Genomic DNA, 17,959 nt, shown 5'->3' with positions numbered 1-17,959 from the left:
AGAGAGGAGTCAAAACTCTAACACAACCAGGTCACAGTGCCCCAGGACACTGATATCAGCATAACAATACTGCTGTTTATAAGTCCATACATACTGCACATAGCGCTGCCGCTTTGTTTATACATCTATACATATTGCATATTGCGCTGCCACTTTGTTTATACATCCATACATATTGCATATTGCGCTGCCACTTTGTTTATACATCCATACATATTGCATATTGCGCTGCCACTCTGTTTATACATCTATACATACCGCATATTGCGCTGCCACTTTGTTTATACATCTATACATATTGTGCTGCCACTTTGTTTATACATCTATACATACTGCATATTGCACTGCCACTTTGTTTATACATCTATACATACTGCATATTGCACTGCCACTTTGTTTATACATCCATACATACCACATATGGCTCGAGGATCAGCTGGAAGAAGAGGTTCAAGAGACCAGTTTCCAAAGTATTACGAACAGTGAAGTAAATTAGTTCTAGGAGAGATTCAGGAGATTTAGATCTGCTGTATATTTTGATTTGGACACTGCCCCAAGGCACAAAATCCAGGGAGGCTGGGACCTGCTTATTAACCTCTTGGACCCCCTGAATGTCTCAAGATCAAAATTCTGGGGAAAAATAGATGCACAAATGCAAATTCAGGAAAGGTCATTGCTTAATCTGCTTCACCCACAATCAGCTTCTCCCTTGGGTATTCTCAACTGGAGCTGCTGCACCGCTCTGCCTCACACTGTGAGAAATGAAGGTTCTGCTCAGGTTCATTTTTCCTTATTCAATGTACAATCAGTGTAAATGTTCCCTCAAAGCACCAGCAGTGGTTCTAAGGTCTGATTGTGGAGTTTAAATCAGGTTCTCCAGGTGAAAAGTTGGTATTTGTTCCTTTTCATAACCGAATGTTTTAAAACAGAGCAGTAGAGTAAAAGCCTGGAGGCGAGGCGGGGCGTGTGGAGTCAGTCCAGCTTAGAACAGATCATTTCAGTGGATTATGGTTCAGTTATGCTCCCTGTCTAAAGGCACTGAGATGGACCCTTCAGGGTTCCACCCCAGTGATAGGAGGAGAACTGACCCAGACACAGTTTAGTATCTGTATTTCTAAGAGTGCAGGGTGGTGCTGTAGCTAATTGGGTCACCCATTTGTCTGTGATACCGCTGAGAAACTCCTGAGAGTTTGGAGTGAAGAACAACCATTCCTCATTCCTCACACTGAAGACAGAAGAGGAGGAAGATCTCAGTTAATGTGAGGAAGAGCGCAGAACAGAATAAGCTGATAAACAAACATTTTATTGCCAATGAAGCGTCAGCACCACTATGGAGAGACAGTTAGCAGCCAGTCAGTGCTGGACTAGCCAGGCAACGTGGGACCCGTCAAATAGCCGGGGGCATTTCACACACTGCACTGCCCCCTACTGGTCGCGTTCGTTTCACAAGTGAGCACATTGGCAGGTGCTCATGTGTGCTCACACATTTCCGCAGACACGGAAGTATAAATTTGGCCGTTATGGTGTTCATTGTTCAAGTTTTTGGGTTTTATAATATATTGTGGGTGGTGTGGTGGGTAGCGCTGGCGCCTCACAGCAAGGAGGGCCTGGGTTCGATTCCCCGGCCGGGCGACCGGGGTCCTCTCTGTGTGGAGTTTGCATGTTCTCCCCATGTCTGTGTGGGTTTCCTCCGGGTTCTCCGGTTTCCTCCCACAGTCCAAAGACATGCCTTCAGGCCAACTGGACGTGCTGAATTGCCCCTAGGTGTGAGTGTCTGCCCTGCGATGGACTGGCACCCACCCCCCCCGCGACCCTGACGGAGAAGCGGCTTAGAGGATGGATGGATAATATATTGTTTCTTCACCTTCCATATTTATGTGGTTATAGGTGCCAAAAGTGATTTTGACATGACCGTTTTCCAAACTCTCGTTATCCCTCAGAATTAAACAGGCTGTTATTGTTACTGTACCTCTACTGATGAATCTAAACTACTGTATCTCTGGCTGTGCCTCATTTAAAGGCAGTCCAGGCTGAAACACTCCTCATAACTTCAGTGAGTGGGTGGGGCTAAACTGCTCCAGGCTGAATTGGTGGATGGATGTAAATGCATTGGTTATCTAGACATAAGAAAAGCAACAAATTCAAAATGGGCTGTTTTGTTCCATTTATGTAGCGCATGAACAAAGTAACGTTTACATTTTACATCAATTTGACAAATGTGCTTTTCTGTCCGAGGCAGTTTGAGGCAGATTTTCTTGTATTTTTTCCTGTATTTTTGTACACAGCTTTTACTGTTATTGAAAGTGTACCAGGAGCAACTGCAAATAGAGTGACTAACTCTTCTGCCTCAAAAAAAAAGAAACATAACTAACGTGGAGAATTAAAGTTAGAAAGAAAAGGAGAAAATATCTCACTGCTGTCTGAAGAAACCTCGTATCTCCATTTTCGCCGTTTCTCAGTTTTTCACATAGTTTGAAAGTGCGTCCTGTTCTTCACATCGTATGTAAATTTCATGATGAATGGACCAAAAGAAATGGCCAAAGTATACTTGGAAAAAAATCTGGTTCCTTTGACTTGCATTAAAACTAAAGGGTGTTTTTTCCTTCTCCTGTAAAGTCACCACTTTGGACGTACAAGATTTTGATCCGACAGCAGCGATATTTTAATAGTTAATTGTGATTTAACCAACGTTCTAGTTGCTTTACCGTAATCTTTGGGGGGAAAAAACGGAAAAGCACACTGTCCAAATGGCCAGGACATGTATAGCTAGTGAGCAGCCAGCGTACTGGTCAGTGCATAAAGCTTAAAGAGCATCTTTTTATGATGGAACAGACTTTCGCTGTTACTGAGGAGCGTATGACGGCCGTATTGACCATCTGCGCCCAATTAGCCCTGTGATAAAACTCCAGTGATAAAGGAGACTCGTAAGCTCAGGCTGGATGGGAGAAGGTCAGTGCTGTATCGACCTTCATATCATTACATAACACCTAATGTGCACACTTAATGGATATACAATAAACACTTGTTTTATGGGCCACGTTTGCTGGGGGAGGTTATATCACTGTCTGTATGCATAAAAAAACAACATAAACCAGTATGAATTCTTGGCTGTTTTAAGCTGGTCACCCAGCAATGTCATGCTGGTTGACCAGCATACCAGCATTCAAAACGCAACATATTGGTGTTGTCGGATCAAAACCTCGTATCTCCAAAACGAGAACTTTACAGGAGAAGGAAAAAACCTACTTTACTTTTAATGCAAGTCAATGGAACCAGAATTTTTTACAAGTAATTCTGGGCTGTTTCTGTTGGTCCATTCATCATGAAATTTACAAACAATATGAAGGACCTCAGGTATTTTCAAATTATGTCAAAAACAGAAAAACGACAAAAATGGAGATACGAGGTTTTGCTCCGACGGCAGTGATATGCTGTTTTCCTGGTGACCAGCCGTGCTGGTCTACGCTGGTCATAACTAAATTTGTGCCGACAGCCAGAAGAAAGGACATCTTACCACACACTAAAAATAAGAGCTTGAAAAATGTAATCGTCCCTCGGGCTGAGGAAGTTTGATAAGTAGGTGACGTCAGTAAAATTTATTCATACACTGTAACTAACTTAACACAACGACCTGGAAATTCATGGAGCTAAACTGGATAATCAGCTGTTGTGATGTGATTCAGTGTTGAAATTCATTCGTAAATGTTAAAAACATGAATGCTGTTCACTGATGTGGGTGTTCAGGATTTAGATTTTTAAACTAGCTCAGCCTGAAGGAAAGCTGTGAACACTTGTCTGCCCCAAAGCGTTCGATCAAAAGCTCAAGAAGTTCAAGAAATAAAGACCTCAACTAACTACAATTATTTTCCTAATCATTTTTTTTCCTAACTGCTAATGTGAGTGTTTTTGATAGTACTACCACTAAACAACCGACGTAGTCTTTCAAAAATCTTATGCAACATTGATTTAAGACCCCTCACTTCGGCCCACCTCACTCATTTCAGCTCATGCCTTCGGTATATTTTGTTCAGACACTTTAACTACCTTAGCACGACAATATTGCTGCTATGGAGCAACGCCAAACGATTCCATGTTGAAATTCATTCGTAAATATTAAAAACACTAAACATTTTTACTGTTTGTCCAAGAATTCGCAAGCTACCTCAGCCTGAAGGAAAGCTGCGAACACTTCTCTGCCCCACAGTATTCAATCAAAAGCTCAAGTTCAAGAACTTAACAACTTAAAATCATTGTGTGGACCACGAGATATCAACATCTCAGATCTATAGCTGCCAAATGTCCTCCACACTGCTAATGTGAGGGGTCAGCATGGGGTGGACAACTATACTAAACAACACAACAAAACAATCAGCATAACCCGCATAGCAGCAGCCACACGTCCACTCCAAACAGCAGGCCACTACTTTATAGTGCCACTACTGGACAGCAGGCTTAATGTCATTCTTTGTTGTGTTTATGTAACAGTAAGTTAAACACTCTCACTTTGGCTTAACTCACCTAAGAAGCCACTTTAATACCACCTGATATTCCCATCCAGACTGGTTTTAACATTCGGATTCCACGATGATCCCCTGGCTTATGTGGGAATTGTTTGTTTATATCACTTTACGGCCTCAGTCCATGCAGTTCTCCTCTCTCCTCCATTAAACACAGCCTGGAAAGGCGGGAAACACCAACCAATCAGGAGCAGCGTTGGACAGCCATGTCCATTTAGCAGGACTGGCGCTAGAGAGTTCTGAGGAACTGCAAGTTGACAGAGTAAAGAGAATCTCTGAGAGACTGAGCTGCGGAGAAATTACAGACGAGGGAGGCTTAGATAGAGAGAAACGACGCACAGCTGTTGAGAAATTGAGGATAAACAGTGAGAAATGAGAGGGTGTTGGTGAGAAATGAAGGATAAGTGGTGAAAAATGAGAGATAGCTACCGAGGAATTGTGAGACAAAAGAGAGCTTATTGAAAAATTTGGGATATGTGGTGAGAAATGAGAGATAGGTTTTAAAAAAGAAGGATAAGCTGTGAGAAATAAGAGATCGTGATTGAGAAATAAGAGATAGTGATTGAGAAATAAGAGATCATTACTGAGAAATTGGTTATTAGACATGGGAGGTAGATACTGAGAACTGACAGGTAGATGTTGAGAGATAGATGGTGAGAAATGAGCGATATTTAATGAGAAATAAGGGATAGACAGTGAGAAATAACAGACAGTGCAAATGAAAGGTAGTTATTCAGAAATAAGAGGTAATGACTGGGAGATCAGAGGTTGGTCATTAGAAATGAGACGTAGACGTTGAGAAATGAGAGACGGTGAGAAATGAACAGAGGTATGAAAGACAGGGAGCGAGATATGCTGGACAGCTATGAAATGAGGTGAGACATGTCAGCTTTTCAGAAGTGTGTAGGGTCACATGTGTCACCCAGCCCTGATTTCCATGTGATCAGGAAAAGGTGGGGTTCAACATTTAACCCCACCCACTCTGTAGCTCCACCCTATTGTCCATCTGGGCGAGTTTGATGAGCACACTTCCCCCAGCGCTCCAGACCACTGTCTCCCGGATGAGCTGATGTGTAGACTGAATTAGGAGTCTTTGTTGGGCTCAGTGTAGTGCTGAATAGCCTCCTTCCTCTCTGCTCACCATGGGGGAAGCTTTTGTGAGGGAGCTCCTGGGTCTGTGTTTGCAGCGGATTGCTTTGGATGAGAACATCAACTCTGAACTCGGTGAGCTTGCTGGAGGCCGCTTTGCATCTCCTCTCCCCATTTGTGGCCCTCCTATGATTGATTGAATGATTAAATGATGACTCCACGCTGCCTGCGCCTCAATACTTCCTCCTTCCCGGTGTTAAGAGGTTAGCACCTGAAAGCATGTGGAGCTCAACCTGCACTGCTTTCACTTCATGATGATTTATTTACATGTTTTGGAGATAAATATTCTGGGTTTTTCGCTTTTCTAACATCCTGCACTGACCCAGGGCACGAACAGGTTGCTGTGTCCATCGCAGTTTGTTTACTAAGTAAACAAGTTGTTTTGCTGGCGTCTGCTTTGATTGTGGTTTATGCTCCCGTGACTTCTGCTGTATCAGGGTATCTTTGTTTAAAGCTGCTGTTTCCACCTGATTCATGAGAAGAGCCTCCAAATCAGTGCCAGGTCAGCCAGCAGCTTCCTGCACAGGCCTGTTTTAGTTATTTCAAAAGAAGCTCCAACAACCCAGGCGTGAGGTACTGGCGTGCTTCCCTGTGGCATTTTCTGAGGAGGAAAGCTCTACTGAAGTGGAAAGTGCTGTTCCTTCAAAGTACTCGAGTTTTGTTTATATCTAGACAGGTAGGCAGTAGGTGAAGGCAGCTGGAATGGCCCAAATGGGAATGTAATATACTGAAAATACATGTCCAGTCCTATGCAGATACCTGCTCTCCTCTGAAATTAAGAGTAACAGACTCTACTCTTCTGGGAAGGCTTTACACTGGATGTTGGAACATTGTTGTGAAGATTTGATGGAGCATTAGTGAGGTCAGGTGCTGACGTTGGATGGTCAGTTCTGGGTCACTCCAACTCATCCCAAAGGTACTGGATGGAACTCCATCACTCCTGAGAACACAGTTCCACTGCTCTACAGCCCAGTGCTGGGGGGGCTTTATACCCCTCTAGCCCACACTTGGCATTGGGCATGGTGACCAATGCTCATTAAAGAGGTTATACAAGCTCTGCAATTGAACACTTGTTCAAGAAACAGGTGACCAGACCTTTTTCTAACCTGTTGATTTTCTTTTCTATTGAATTTGGCCTACAGATCTTTGCGTAGACCTTTTTGTGTAAAACTGGTCTGGTTTATTCTGTGATTTGAGCCTCTGATTTCTCTTCTTCTAGAGCTGTTTATCGAGGTCATGCGACACTTTGAGACGGTCAGAAAGAAATGGCTCCATGCGGAACTGGAGCTGAAGAAATACAAAGAGCTCCTGGTCAAGTCGGACGTGTCTCGCGCCGCTCTGGAGGTCAAGCTCAAACACGCTCGGAACCAGGTCGACGTGGAGATCAAGAAGCGCTACAAAGCGGAGGCCGACTATCAGTACCTGGTAGGTCTTTTAGAATGCCTTATATTTGATTATTATAACATATGTTTACACACTTCATTTATGAAAATCAGTAAAGACATTTAGTACAAGTGATAGCTTTTTAAGGATGTTTCTGAGGAGATCTGCAGAGAAAATGTGTCTCCTAACAACCACCTGGAAGAGCTGGTTGACACCAAAACTGCTCAGATAAACAGCACTGAAAGCTTTGATCTCTGAGAGAGAGGAGAAGATCAAGCTGCTTCAGATCTGAAAACATCCACAGGGGTTTCTGTCCATCCTTCCACTGTGAGAAGACCACTCAGCGCTGAGGGTCTGAAAGTACGTGTAGCTGATCAAGAAGAACCTCACTGAGAAAAGGAGATGGACACATCAAACAAAGAAGCTGGATGGACTGACCACCCCAGAGTCCAGACCTCAGCACCACTGAATGGGTTTGATTAGTTCAGAAAATCAACCAGCTCCTCAGACTGAGCTTTGGAGCCGTGTCTGCAGGTTCTCTGAGGAGCTGAAAATGAGGTTCCTGAGAAGAACGGAAGCTGGAATGAAGGGAAAGAGGGACTCACTACTAAAAAATACATATTCTGTGTAATTTTCTGTTTTCTGCCTTTTTGTTACCTGTTCTTAAAAGCTGAATAACTTGTTTTTAGTGGATGTTTTGACTCTGAGCTTTGACTCCGTTCAGTACTGGATATTAAACGTTTCAGGCTCTTTGTAAAACTAACAATTAAACAAAATTTGTTAATCTTAAACATAAATTTTATTTGTATTAATTTTGTTATCTATATTCTTCCACTGCGTAAATAGGTCCTTCATTTACATTAGAGTATTCTTTGTTTTCTTTTTTTTAATTTTTTTTTTTTTTTAAGCTTAATTCCGAATTGGACCAAAATGATCCAGTTTAGGCAAAACCGGTCAATATTTTCATGTTTCAAAATGCACATCAAATTGAATTATTTCCACATCAAATTGAATTATTTCCACATCAAATTGAATTATTTCCTTAACAATCCTAATTTAATGAAACTAATGAACTATAACCTTGATACTGAAAATCCCCCAAAGGCAGCACCAGTTAAACCACTAGCTCTTTCATATTTGTTGAAATGATATGAATTTTGGGAACTGTAAACTGTAAAGATCTGAGAAGACTCTGTTTTGCATTCTTTTCAACTTAACTGCAAAAAAAGGCATTTTAAAAAAAAAAAGTATAATTCAGAAATGAATGCATGGAGGCAGCGTCTGCTGACAGGATCATTTTGCTTGATTTGGTTACTTCAAATGAATAAAATATCCAGAAGCTTCAAAACAATCTAATGCAGAAAGGGATGGAGGAGATTTTCTCTCCTGATGGAAAACACAGCGCTTATTATGCAAACAGGACTGGGTAGAAGTCAGAGGACCCCCAAGCCCCCCCCCTCTCATTCATGCTCTGCTCAGAACAGACGTTCTTAGTAGTTACAAGTTCATCTTTACAGTGTCTGAGAACATTAATTAAAGAGGAAATAACACAAAGTCTGATCTCAGCTGTCCGAGTGTTTCAGTGAGTCGCTCTTTCCCTTCATTACAGCTTCCGTTCTTCTCAGGAGCCTCACTTTCAGCTCCTCAAAGAACCTGCAGACACGCCTCCAAAGCTCAGTCTGAGATGATTTTCTGAATCAAACCCATTCAGTGGTGCTGATGACCCTTATAGAAGTGACCCTTATTAGTTCCACAACGGGGAAATTTCACCTTCCGCATTTATCCCATCCGTGCAGTGAAACACCACATACACACTAGTGAGCACACACACACACACACACACACACTAGGGGGCAGTGAGCACACTTGCCCTGGAGCAGTGGGCAGCCCTATCCACAGCGCCCAGGGGGCAAGTGGGGTTTAGGTGTTTTGCTCAAGGACACCTCAGTCATGGACTGTCGGCTCAGGGATTTGAACCAACAACCTTCCGGTCACAGGGCCGGTTCCCAAACTTCCAGCCCACGACTGCCCCAGAGGTCATGACTCTGGGGTGGTCAGTCCATAGCCCCTTTACACAAGAAACGGAAGCGTGGAAAAAGTTCCGCTCTTGCCTTTCGGACACTTGCCTCAGAAATACAGGCGCTTGTGTAGAGGTCAGTAATCCAGGTCCTACAAGTAAAAGCCCTCCCCAGGATTTTCTTCCAGCTGCTTGACTTCTCTAATTTGCTCAAACCAGCAGCAAAGGTGTTCAGGTAGTTGGAACAAAATCCTGTTCAACATAAATGATGAACTAACCTAACTTTGTGTAAATAGAGCTCAATATAGAAATATGTCCACATATGCAGTCGAGACTGACGCGGCTTTTTTCTGAATTCCTACAAACACCATTTCATTTTATAGTAAATGAGTTTGGGCTGGTTTATGTTTATGAACAGACGCCTACAGATCAACATAGTAAAGGAGCTCATCTGTGATCCTGAGTTTAAAGCCAGTTTTTATTCAACTTAAACTTGGAACTAAGTTGTAAATAAATCTGAAACTGAAACTTTGCTTGTGTGTAAAAAGTGATTTCAGAGCCACTCGGTTCTCCCTGATGGAAACTGTTTACCTTCAGTGTTTTGTGCTTCTGATCATTTTAATAGACGTCAGCGTCACTAATTAATGACGTTCTATTAAAAGACTGGTTTACCAAGAGAGACGCTGGAGGACTTTCACCTGAAATGAGTTCATGAAGCCAGTCTGGTTATAAAAATGATAACAGGACATCAGAGCCAGAATTCCTCTTTTAGTACTTTTACTTTATACTTAAGTACATTTGAAGGTAAATACTTTAGTACTTTTACTCAAGTGGAGGTCTAAAGGGAGGAACTTCTACTTTTACTGGAGGAATATTTACCTTGGGGGTCTCGACTTTAACTGGAGTACATGGTTTGTCTGGTCAGCAGCCGTCTCCTTTTCTCAGTGAGGTTCTTCTTGATCAGCTACACGTCCTTTCAGACCCACAGCGCTGAGTGGTCTTCTCACATGGACAGAAACACCTGTGGAGGTTTTCAGATCTGAAGCAGCTTGATCTTCTCCTCGTTTTGGAAGCTCCTGGTTTTTTTTTTCTTATGCACGTGAACACTCATTATATCTGATCTCCTCAAACATCCAGAAAAAAGAGTCATTCTTACTGAAAGGCTGTTTTGACTGGAAGCTAAACGAATGAGGAGTGGTCAGTGTGCAGAACTCTATATATCTCCGCTCGCTAAAATAGTCTTTGGCTGTACGTCTTCATGTTTTTAAGCAGTGAGAGATCAGAGGGCGCTGAGGGAAGTGTGAAGAATTGCCACGAGGGCGCGAGTTAATTAGCAGATAGTGACCTATGAACCAGCGCTGAAATGTGTTAATGATGGTGGCGGCGTGACGGGTTGCGCTAATGGTGATGATGACAGCCTGAGTGTTCTCTGGCCCTCACAGGAGCGTCAGATGCTGCTGATGAGTGATATACTCGTCCATGACAACAAGTCGGGCGCCTGCCTTAATGATGAGCAGAGATCCATGCTGGCCAACTTCAATCACCGAGGAGCCAATATCGGCCAGCGCAAGAGCAAACGGTACTCGGGCGCTTAGTGAGCTCATTACTGCACTGCCTCGACTCCGCCCATCAAACGGATCATAACACCAATACAAATCTGCCCGTTTGCAGTAACGTATAGAAGGGGAATTCCACCCACTTTTCAAAATTTCGGCATTCCTGAGGGCTTAAGATGTAAACCGAGTCGTTCAGAGTGGTTTGGTGCGAAACTCCTGCAGAGCTGTTCAACAATTCCAGCGATTTTTCTGGTCCAAAACGCTTCCCTTTAGGTCAAGAGGTCTGAGAACTCATTGAAAACCAGGGATTCCTTTCATTAAAGCCTGGAATTAAAAGAAGTTTTAGACTTTTGGAACAAAGAATAGCCAAGACAGTTAAGACGATGAGATGGTCAAAGTATTTCAAGGCCAGCACTGCTTTATTGGTATGAATTCAATTTATTGGAGTGAATAGATTACAGAGCCACATCTTCTGCCGTTTGTTCAAAGTTTAGCCTGCTTCTAAGGTCATGGTAACCTATTTGTGGAACATGTCATCTGGAGTTTAGTCTCATTCATGAAAGCCTTATGCATCCACAATGGTGGGCTCAGGATCTTGATCAGCCCAGTGTTAATCTCAGAAAGCAGGATGGGGGCAAATTGCAGAACCTGGCTGAGTTCAGACGTACTTTTAGATCTTTTTAGTATGGCCTGCAGAGCTGTTCAAGGACTCCACCGATTTTTCTGGTCCAAAACGCTTCCCTTTACGTCGAGAGGTCTGAGAACCCATTGAAATCCAGGGATTTCTTTCATTAAAGCCTGGAACTAAAAGAAGTTTTAGACTTTGAACATTTTGAAACAAACAATAGCCAAGACAGGTAAGACGATGAGATGGTCAAGACTCAGTATTTCTACACATTTGAAAATGGTTCTCCAAGGGTTCTATAGTAAAAAATATGGTTCTATATAGAACTGTGGACACTCAAAGAACCCTTTGCATGATTTAAAGGGGAGTCTTTGCATCGTGAAAGCGTTCTTCAGATTGATGGAGTACATGCTGTAGATGGTTGTGTGAGCACCTTTTTGAAAAGGGTTCTATATAGCACCAAATAGAACCTCTTTACTAAAGAACCCTTGAAGACCCATACATTTTAAGTGTGTGGATCAAAGAGGGGAATTCTACTATCATTCAAAATTTAAATGGTTGAGATATAAACAGAGTCGCTCAGAGCGGTTTGGTGTGAAATGTTCTGTTCTAGAGAAACTTGGAGTCAGAGCTGTCCACAGTGGTGGTGATAGGAACCAGACGTCCACCTCTAAAAGCTCCTCACAGAAAGTTCCTACATGAAATGGTCAGTAATTCACGGCCTGATGACTGAGACGCTGGTTTGCGATAGCTTTGAGAAGAATTTGGACTAAATAGTAAATACCCACATTTTAAAAGCCGTTCATGGTGGAGGGATACATGCAGGGCGCTGTGAGGTTAAATAGTCCCCAAAGAAAACATGTTATGTAAGATTTTCCACTATTTTCACCATCATATAAAACTCAGACACATGAAGGTTCACTGGTGGTTTGGTGTCACTAAAATGAACCATTTAAAACCAAACCGCTCTGAATGACTCTGCGTGCATCTCAGTCACTGAATTATAAGATGAAATTGTATGAATTAGATTTTTTTTTTTTTTTAAATCAAACAAAGCTTGACCAGTTTGATCAATAAAATATTGATATCAAGAATCCACAGATTGATCATCCCTGCAAACCCCACTTCTGAAACACCTAATAAAGTCTCTTTTAAGGTTATATGAGAAAACTGCATTCAGCCATACTTTGTCTTAAAGAACAAGTCAGCATAGTGGAGGGAGACATGCAGGGCGCTGTGAGGCAAAATAGTCCCCAAAGAAAACTGACTATTCCAGATTTTCCACTATTTTCCATCATCAACATTCCATATAAAGCTCAGAAGACTCGTGTAGGTTCTCTGGTGGTTCTAGATGGTAAATAAAGTGTCTATATCTGTGTTGTAGTCATGGCGACGCCTGGTTCCCATCACCACCACTGTGAACAGCTCTGTTTACATCTTAAACACTTAATTATGCGCACATATTGAAACATCAATAACTTCCACCTTCAGTTGAAAAGTGTTCAAAAGAGGGTGCACGTCTGACTAATCGATCTCTCAACAGGTTATCGGTTATTGACGAGTCCTCGTTCCTGTCTCACTCGGACATCAGCTACGACCGAACTGATGATGATCTGGTAAATGCAGCGTGTGGGTTCATTATCAGACATCAGCATGTTTTCTGTTTCTGCGCAGACATGGGTAGAGTCAGCAGACACAGCACTCAAGTGTTGTTAATTAAAGGAATTAACGACTTAATGAATTAAGTAGAAGTAAATAGAGCTTTAGAAAACAAACCAAACACAGAAGCAGCTCAGAAACTACTTAAAGGGCCCGTATCCTACATTTTCCATGTTTATTTATGTGTGATTTTAAGCACCGGAATGCTCATAATTCTACATTTCCAACTTCTCTTTATCCCTTAGAATTAAACGGACTATTTTTGTTACTGTGCTGGTGTATGTAAATGAGCTTTGTTCTGATTGGCTGCCTTCTACCGTGCCCTGTTTAAAAAGCGTTCCCGCTGAAACACCCTTTATAATTTCAGTGTGACTGAGCAGGGCTAAAAGTGCTGTAGGCTGAAAAGGTGGATGTATGTAATTGTGCTCTTCTTGTGACATCACAAAAACAGTGATTTCAAAATAGGCTTAGTTTCCTCATTTGAGCCGCATGTGCCGGGCTGGGATTGGTGCATTCTGCAACTTGAGCAATGTTAATGTGCAGCATCAAACTGGGTAATGTTTATTGCACAATATGGGCCCTTTAAGTACGCTATACAGACAAAAGTATTGGGCCACCCTTCTAAGTATTGAGTTCAGGTGCTTCAGCTAAACTTTTTGCTGACTGGTGTATAAAATCAAGCACATAGCCTTGCAGTCTCAATAGACAAGCACTGGCAGTACAGGGTCGTACTGAAGAGCTCAGTGCCTTTAAACATGGCTCTGTCACAGGATGCATCTCTGCCGCACATCAGTGTGTGAAATTTCTGCTATGCTAGATCTGCCCTAGACAACTGTAAGTGCTATTATTGTGAAATAGAAGCGTCTAGGAGCAACAACAGCTCAGCCACGAAACGGTAGACCATGCAAACTTGTGCAAAGCTGTGGACTCTGGACCAGTGGAAACGTATACTGTGGACTGACGAATCACGGTTCTCTATCTGTCAGTCTGAGGACGAGTCTGGGTTTAGTGAATACCCAGAGAACGTTACCTGCCTGACTGCTCTGTGCCAGCTGTACAGTTTGGTGGAGGAGGGATAATGATATGGGGTTGTTTCTCAGGAATTGGCCTATTTCAGGAACCCTTAGTTACAGTGAATGGGAATCTTAACATTTCAGAACCAAGACATTTTGGACAATCGTACACTTCAAACTCTGTGGGAACAGTTCCGGGAAGAACCTTTTGTGTTCTAGCATGACTGAGCCCCAGTGCTCAAAGCAGCTCCATAAAGGCCTGACTGGGTGAGTTTGGTGTGGAAGAACTCGACTGGCCTTCTCAGAGCCCTGACCTCAACCCCATCACACACCTTTGGGATGAACTAGAACAGAGATTTTGAGCCAGACCCTCTCGTCAACATCAGTCTGACCTCACAGATGCTCTTCTGCATGAATGGGCAGAAATTCTCACAGACACTCTCCAAAATTTTGTAGGAAGCTTCCCAGAACAGGGGAAGCTGTTGGAGCTGCAAAGGGAAACCAACTGCATATTAATACCTATAGATTTAGAATGGTCGTAAAAGCTCCTGTAGGTGTCCCAAAACTTTTGTCCACATAGTGTAAATGTAACTGGCTACCAGCCAACTCTGCTTGTACTGTGTTGAAGATATTAAGTTGTCAAATCCTGTAAAATAAAGTTTTTCGTTTGTTTCATGGGCGGCGTGTCTGCAGGACTTGGACAGCACAGCAGTGGTGAAGCCTCTGAAGTCGAGAGCTCGTGAGAAAAGAGTAAGTGCCCACCGAGTCGTGCTGGGGGTCCTCCTGGCACGCAGCGCTCTGAGCTCCAGGCTGTTTCTGCTCTGATCAGAGTTGTTTCCTCCTCTTCTCTCTGAATGTTGCGAGTCATGAAGTGGTAGTGTGTGTGTGTGTGTGTGTGTGTGTGTGTGTGTGTGTGTGTGTGTGTGTGTGTGTGTTGCCTGCTGGCCTTGGTGGAGCCTGTTAAGAGAGAAGTGCTGTGGTGCTGTGTTTCAGCGCTCCTCCATGGGGCCCGGCGTTGGAGTTCAGATGCAGAAGCGTGGACGACTCGGCGGCCGCTCTGGGGACCTCCTCGCGGGACGGCAAATGGAAAAGGTGAAGAGGTTTATCGATCTGGATCTCCGCTTTCAGCTCTCAGCATTGCTCTCCCTGAACACTTACAAACAGCACATATCATGGAAAATTAAGATTCCCTTTCTGAAAAAAGAGATGAATTATGTAAATTGTGTCAAATCAAATGAATTATGAGAATGTTTGAAAACCGTACCACTCGACCCGGCCCATACAGTTCAGATAGGCCTGTTCAAAAAATTAGAAAACAGTGTTTAACAATATAAAACCAATTACAAAATTAGTTCATTGAATTAATTAATTAGCTAACTAATTAATTCTGTTTCCAGAATGATGAACAGAACTATAAAAGATTCTAAACTGTATGTAGAAGCTGTAGAACATCAAGAATTAAATTCTAATAAAATTAACGTTCAGGTTGGCGCTCTAGTAAAGGCGAGGCCCAGGTTGGCGCTCTAGTGAAGGCGACGCCCAGGGTGGCTCTCTAGTGAAGGCGACGCCCAGGGTGGCTCTCTAGTGAAGGCGAGGCCCAGGGTGGCTCTCTAGTGAAGGCGAGGCCCAGGGTGGCTCTCTAGTGAAGGCGACGCCCAGGGTGGCTCTCTAGTGAAGGCGAGGCCCAGGGTGGCGCTCTAGTGAAGGCGAGGCCCAGGGTGGCTCTCTAGTGAAGGCGAGGCCCAGGGTGGCTCTCTAGTGAAGGCGAGGCCCAGGGTGGCTCTCTAGTGAAGGCGAGGCCCAGGGTGGCGCTCTAGTGAAGGCGAGGCCCAGGGTGGCGCTCTAGTGAAGGCGAGGCCCAGGGTGGCGCTCTAGTGAAGGCGAGGCCCAGGGTGGCGCTCTAGTGAAGGCGAGGCCCAGGGTGGCGCTCTAGTGAAGGCGAGGCCCAGGGTGGCGCTCTAGTGAAGGCGAGGCCCAGGGTGGCGCTCTAGTGAAGGCGAGGCCCAGGGTGGCTCTCTAGTGAAGGCGAGGCCCAGGGTGGCGCTCTAGTGAAGGCGACGCCCAGGGTGGCGCTCTAGTGAAGGCGAGGCCCAGGGTGGCGCTCTAGTGAAGGCGAGGCCCAGGGTGGCTCTCTAGTGAAGGCGACGCCCAGGGTGGCTCTCTAGTGAAGGCGAGGCCCAGGGTGGCGCTCTAGTGAAGGCGAGGCCCAGGGTGGCTCTCTAGTGAAGGCGACGCCCAGGGTGGCTCTCTAGTGAAGGCGAGGCCCAGGGTGGCTCTCTAGTGAAGGCGAGGCCCAGGGTGGCGCTCTAGTGAAGGCGACGCCCAGGGTGGCTCTCTAGTGAAGGCGAGGCCCAGGGTGGCGCTCTAGTGAAGGCGAGCCCCAGGGTGGCTCTCTAGTGAAGGCGAGGCCCAGGGTGGCGCTCTAGTGAAGGCGAGGCCCAGGGTGGCGCTCTAGTGAAGGCGAGGCCCAGGGTGGCGCTCTAGTGAAGGCGAGGCCCAGGGTGGCGCTCTAGTGAAGGCGACGCCCAGGGTGGCGCTCTAGTGAAGGCGACGCCCAGGGTGGCGCTCTAGTGAAGGCGACGCCCAGGGTGGCGCTCTAGTGAAGGCGACGCCCAGGGTGGCGCTCTAGTGAAGGCGACGCCCAGGGTGGCGCTCTAGTGAAGGCGACGCCCAGGGTGGCGCTCTAGTGAAGGCGACGCCCAGGGTGGCTCTCTAGTAAAAGGCGAGGCCCAGGGTGGCTCTCTAGTGAAGGCGAGGCCCAGGGTGGCTCTCTAGTGAAGGCGAGGCCCAGGGTGGCGCTCTAGTGAAGGCGAGGCCCAGGGTGGCGCTCTAGTGAAGGCGAGGCCCAGGGTGGCGCTCTAGTGAAGGCGAGGCCCAGGGTGGCGCTCTAGTGAAGGCGAGGCCCAGGGTGGCGCTCTAGTGAAGGCGAGGCCCAGGGTGGCGCTCTAGTGAAGGCGAGGCCCAGGGTGGCGCTCTAGTGAAGGCGAGGCCCAGGGTGGCGCTCTAGTGAAGGCGACGCCCAGGGTGGCGCTCTAGTGAAGGCGACGCCCAGGGTGGCGCTCTAGTGAAGGCGACGCCCAGGGTGGCTCTCTAGTGAAGGCGACGCCCAGGGTGGCTCTCTAGTAAAAGGCGAGGCCCAGGGTGGCGCTCTAGTGAAGGCGAGGCCCAGGGTGGCGCTCTAGTGAAGGCGACGCCCAGGGTGGCTCTCTAGTAAAAGGCGAGGCCCAGGGTGGCTCTCTAGTGAAGGCGACGCCCAGGGTGGCGCTCTAGTGAAGGCGAGGCCCAGGGTGGCGCTCTAGTGAAGGCGAGGCCCAGGGTGGCGCTCTAGTGAAGGCGAGGCCCAGGGTGGCGCTCTAGTGAAGGCGAGGCCCAGGGTGGCGCTCTAGTGAAGGCGAGGCCCAGGGTGGCTCTCTAGTGAAGGCGAGGCCCAGGGTGGCGCTCTAGTGAAGGCGACGCCCAGGGTGGCGCTCTAGTGAAGGCGAGGCCCAGGGTGGCGCTCTAGTGAAGGCGAGGCCCAGGGTGGCTCTCTAGTGAAGGCGACGCCCAGGGTGGCTCTCTAGTGAAGGCGAGGCCCAGGGTGGCGCTCTAGTGAAGGCGAGGCCCAGGGTGGCTCTCTAGTGAAGGCGACGCCCAGGGTGGCTCTCTAGTGAAGGCGAGGCCCAGGGTGGCGCTCTAGTGAAGGCGAGGCCCAGGGTGGCGCTCTAGTGAAGGCGAGGCCCAGGGTGGCGCTCTAGTGAAGGCGAGGCCCAGGGTGGCGCTCTAGTGAAGGCGAGGCCCAGGGTGGCTCTCTAGTGAAGGCGAGGCCCAGGGTGGCGCTCTAGTGAAGGCGAGGCCCAGGGTGGCGCTCTAGTGAAGGCGAGGCCCAGGGTGGCGCTCTAGTGAAGGCGAGGCCCAGGGTGGCTCTCTAGTGAAGGCGAGGCCCAGGGTGGCGCTCTAGTGAAGGCGAGGCCCAGGGTGGCGCTCTAGTGAAGGCGACGCCCAGGGTGGCGCTCTAGTGAAGGCGACGCCCAGGGTGGCGCTCTAGTAAACGTACGTTGATG

At 46.2% G+C, this 17,959-nt stretch overlaps 1 protein-coding gene and 1 long non-coding RNA gene across 3 annotated transcripts in view; one reads left to right on the top strand and one right to left on the bottom strand.

The window, feature by feature from the left end:
• The window catches only part of LOC119263642, a 71,254-nt gene extending 66,475 nt beyond the window's left edge, over window positions 1-4,779 (bottom strand). Inside the window, exon 1 of the long non-coding RNA XR_005130422.1 lies at window positions 4,519-4,779. This is a non-coding gene — a long non-coding RNA (uncharacterized LOC119263642). The remainder of the gene's footprint in view (window positions 1-4,518) is intronic.
• Window positions 4,780-5,537: 758 nt separating this feature from the next.
• Window positions 5,538-17,959, top strand: part of si:ch1073-416j23.1 (rac GTPase-activating protein 1) — a 28,627-nt gene continuing 16,205 nt past the window's right edge. The window contains exons 1-6 of one of the 2 annotated variants that reach the window (XM_017685211.2): window positions 5,538-5,741; window positions 6,886-7,091; window positions 10,509-10,645; window positions 12,791-12,863; window positions 14,613-14,669; window positions 14,913-15,011. In XM_017685211.2, coding sequence (XP_017540700.2) covers window positions 5,660-5,741; window positions 6,886-7,091; window positions 10,509-10,645; window positions 12,791-12,863; window positions 14,613-14,669; window positions 14,913-15,011 — 654 coding nt within the window. In that variant the 5' untranslated portion in view covers window positions 5,538-5,659. The other variant, XM_017685212.2, reaches the window with a different exon arrangement.

This window comes from Pygocentrus nattereri, chromosome 6 (genome assembly GCF_015220715.1).
Source record: "Pygocentrus nattereri isolate fPygNat1 chromosome 6, fPygNat1.pri, whole genome shotgun sequence".
Classification (NCBI taxonomy): Eukaryota; Metazoa; Chordata; class Actinopteri; order Characiformes; family Serrasalmidae; genus Pygocentrus; species Pygocentrus nattereri.
Note: the sequence above shows the minus strand (reverse complement) of the source record. Positions and strands in the feature narration are given on the sequence as shown.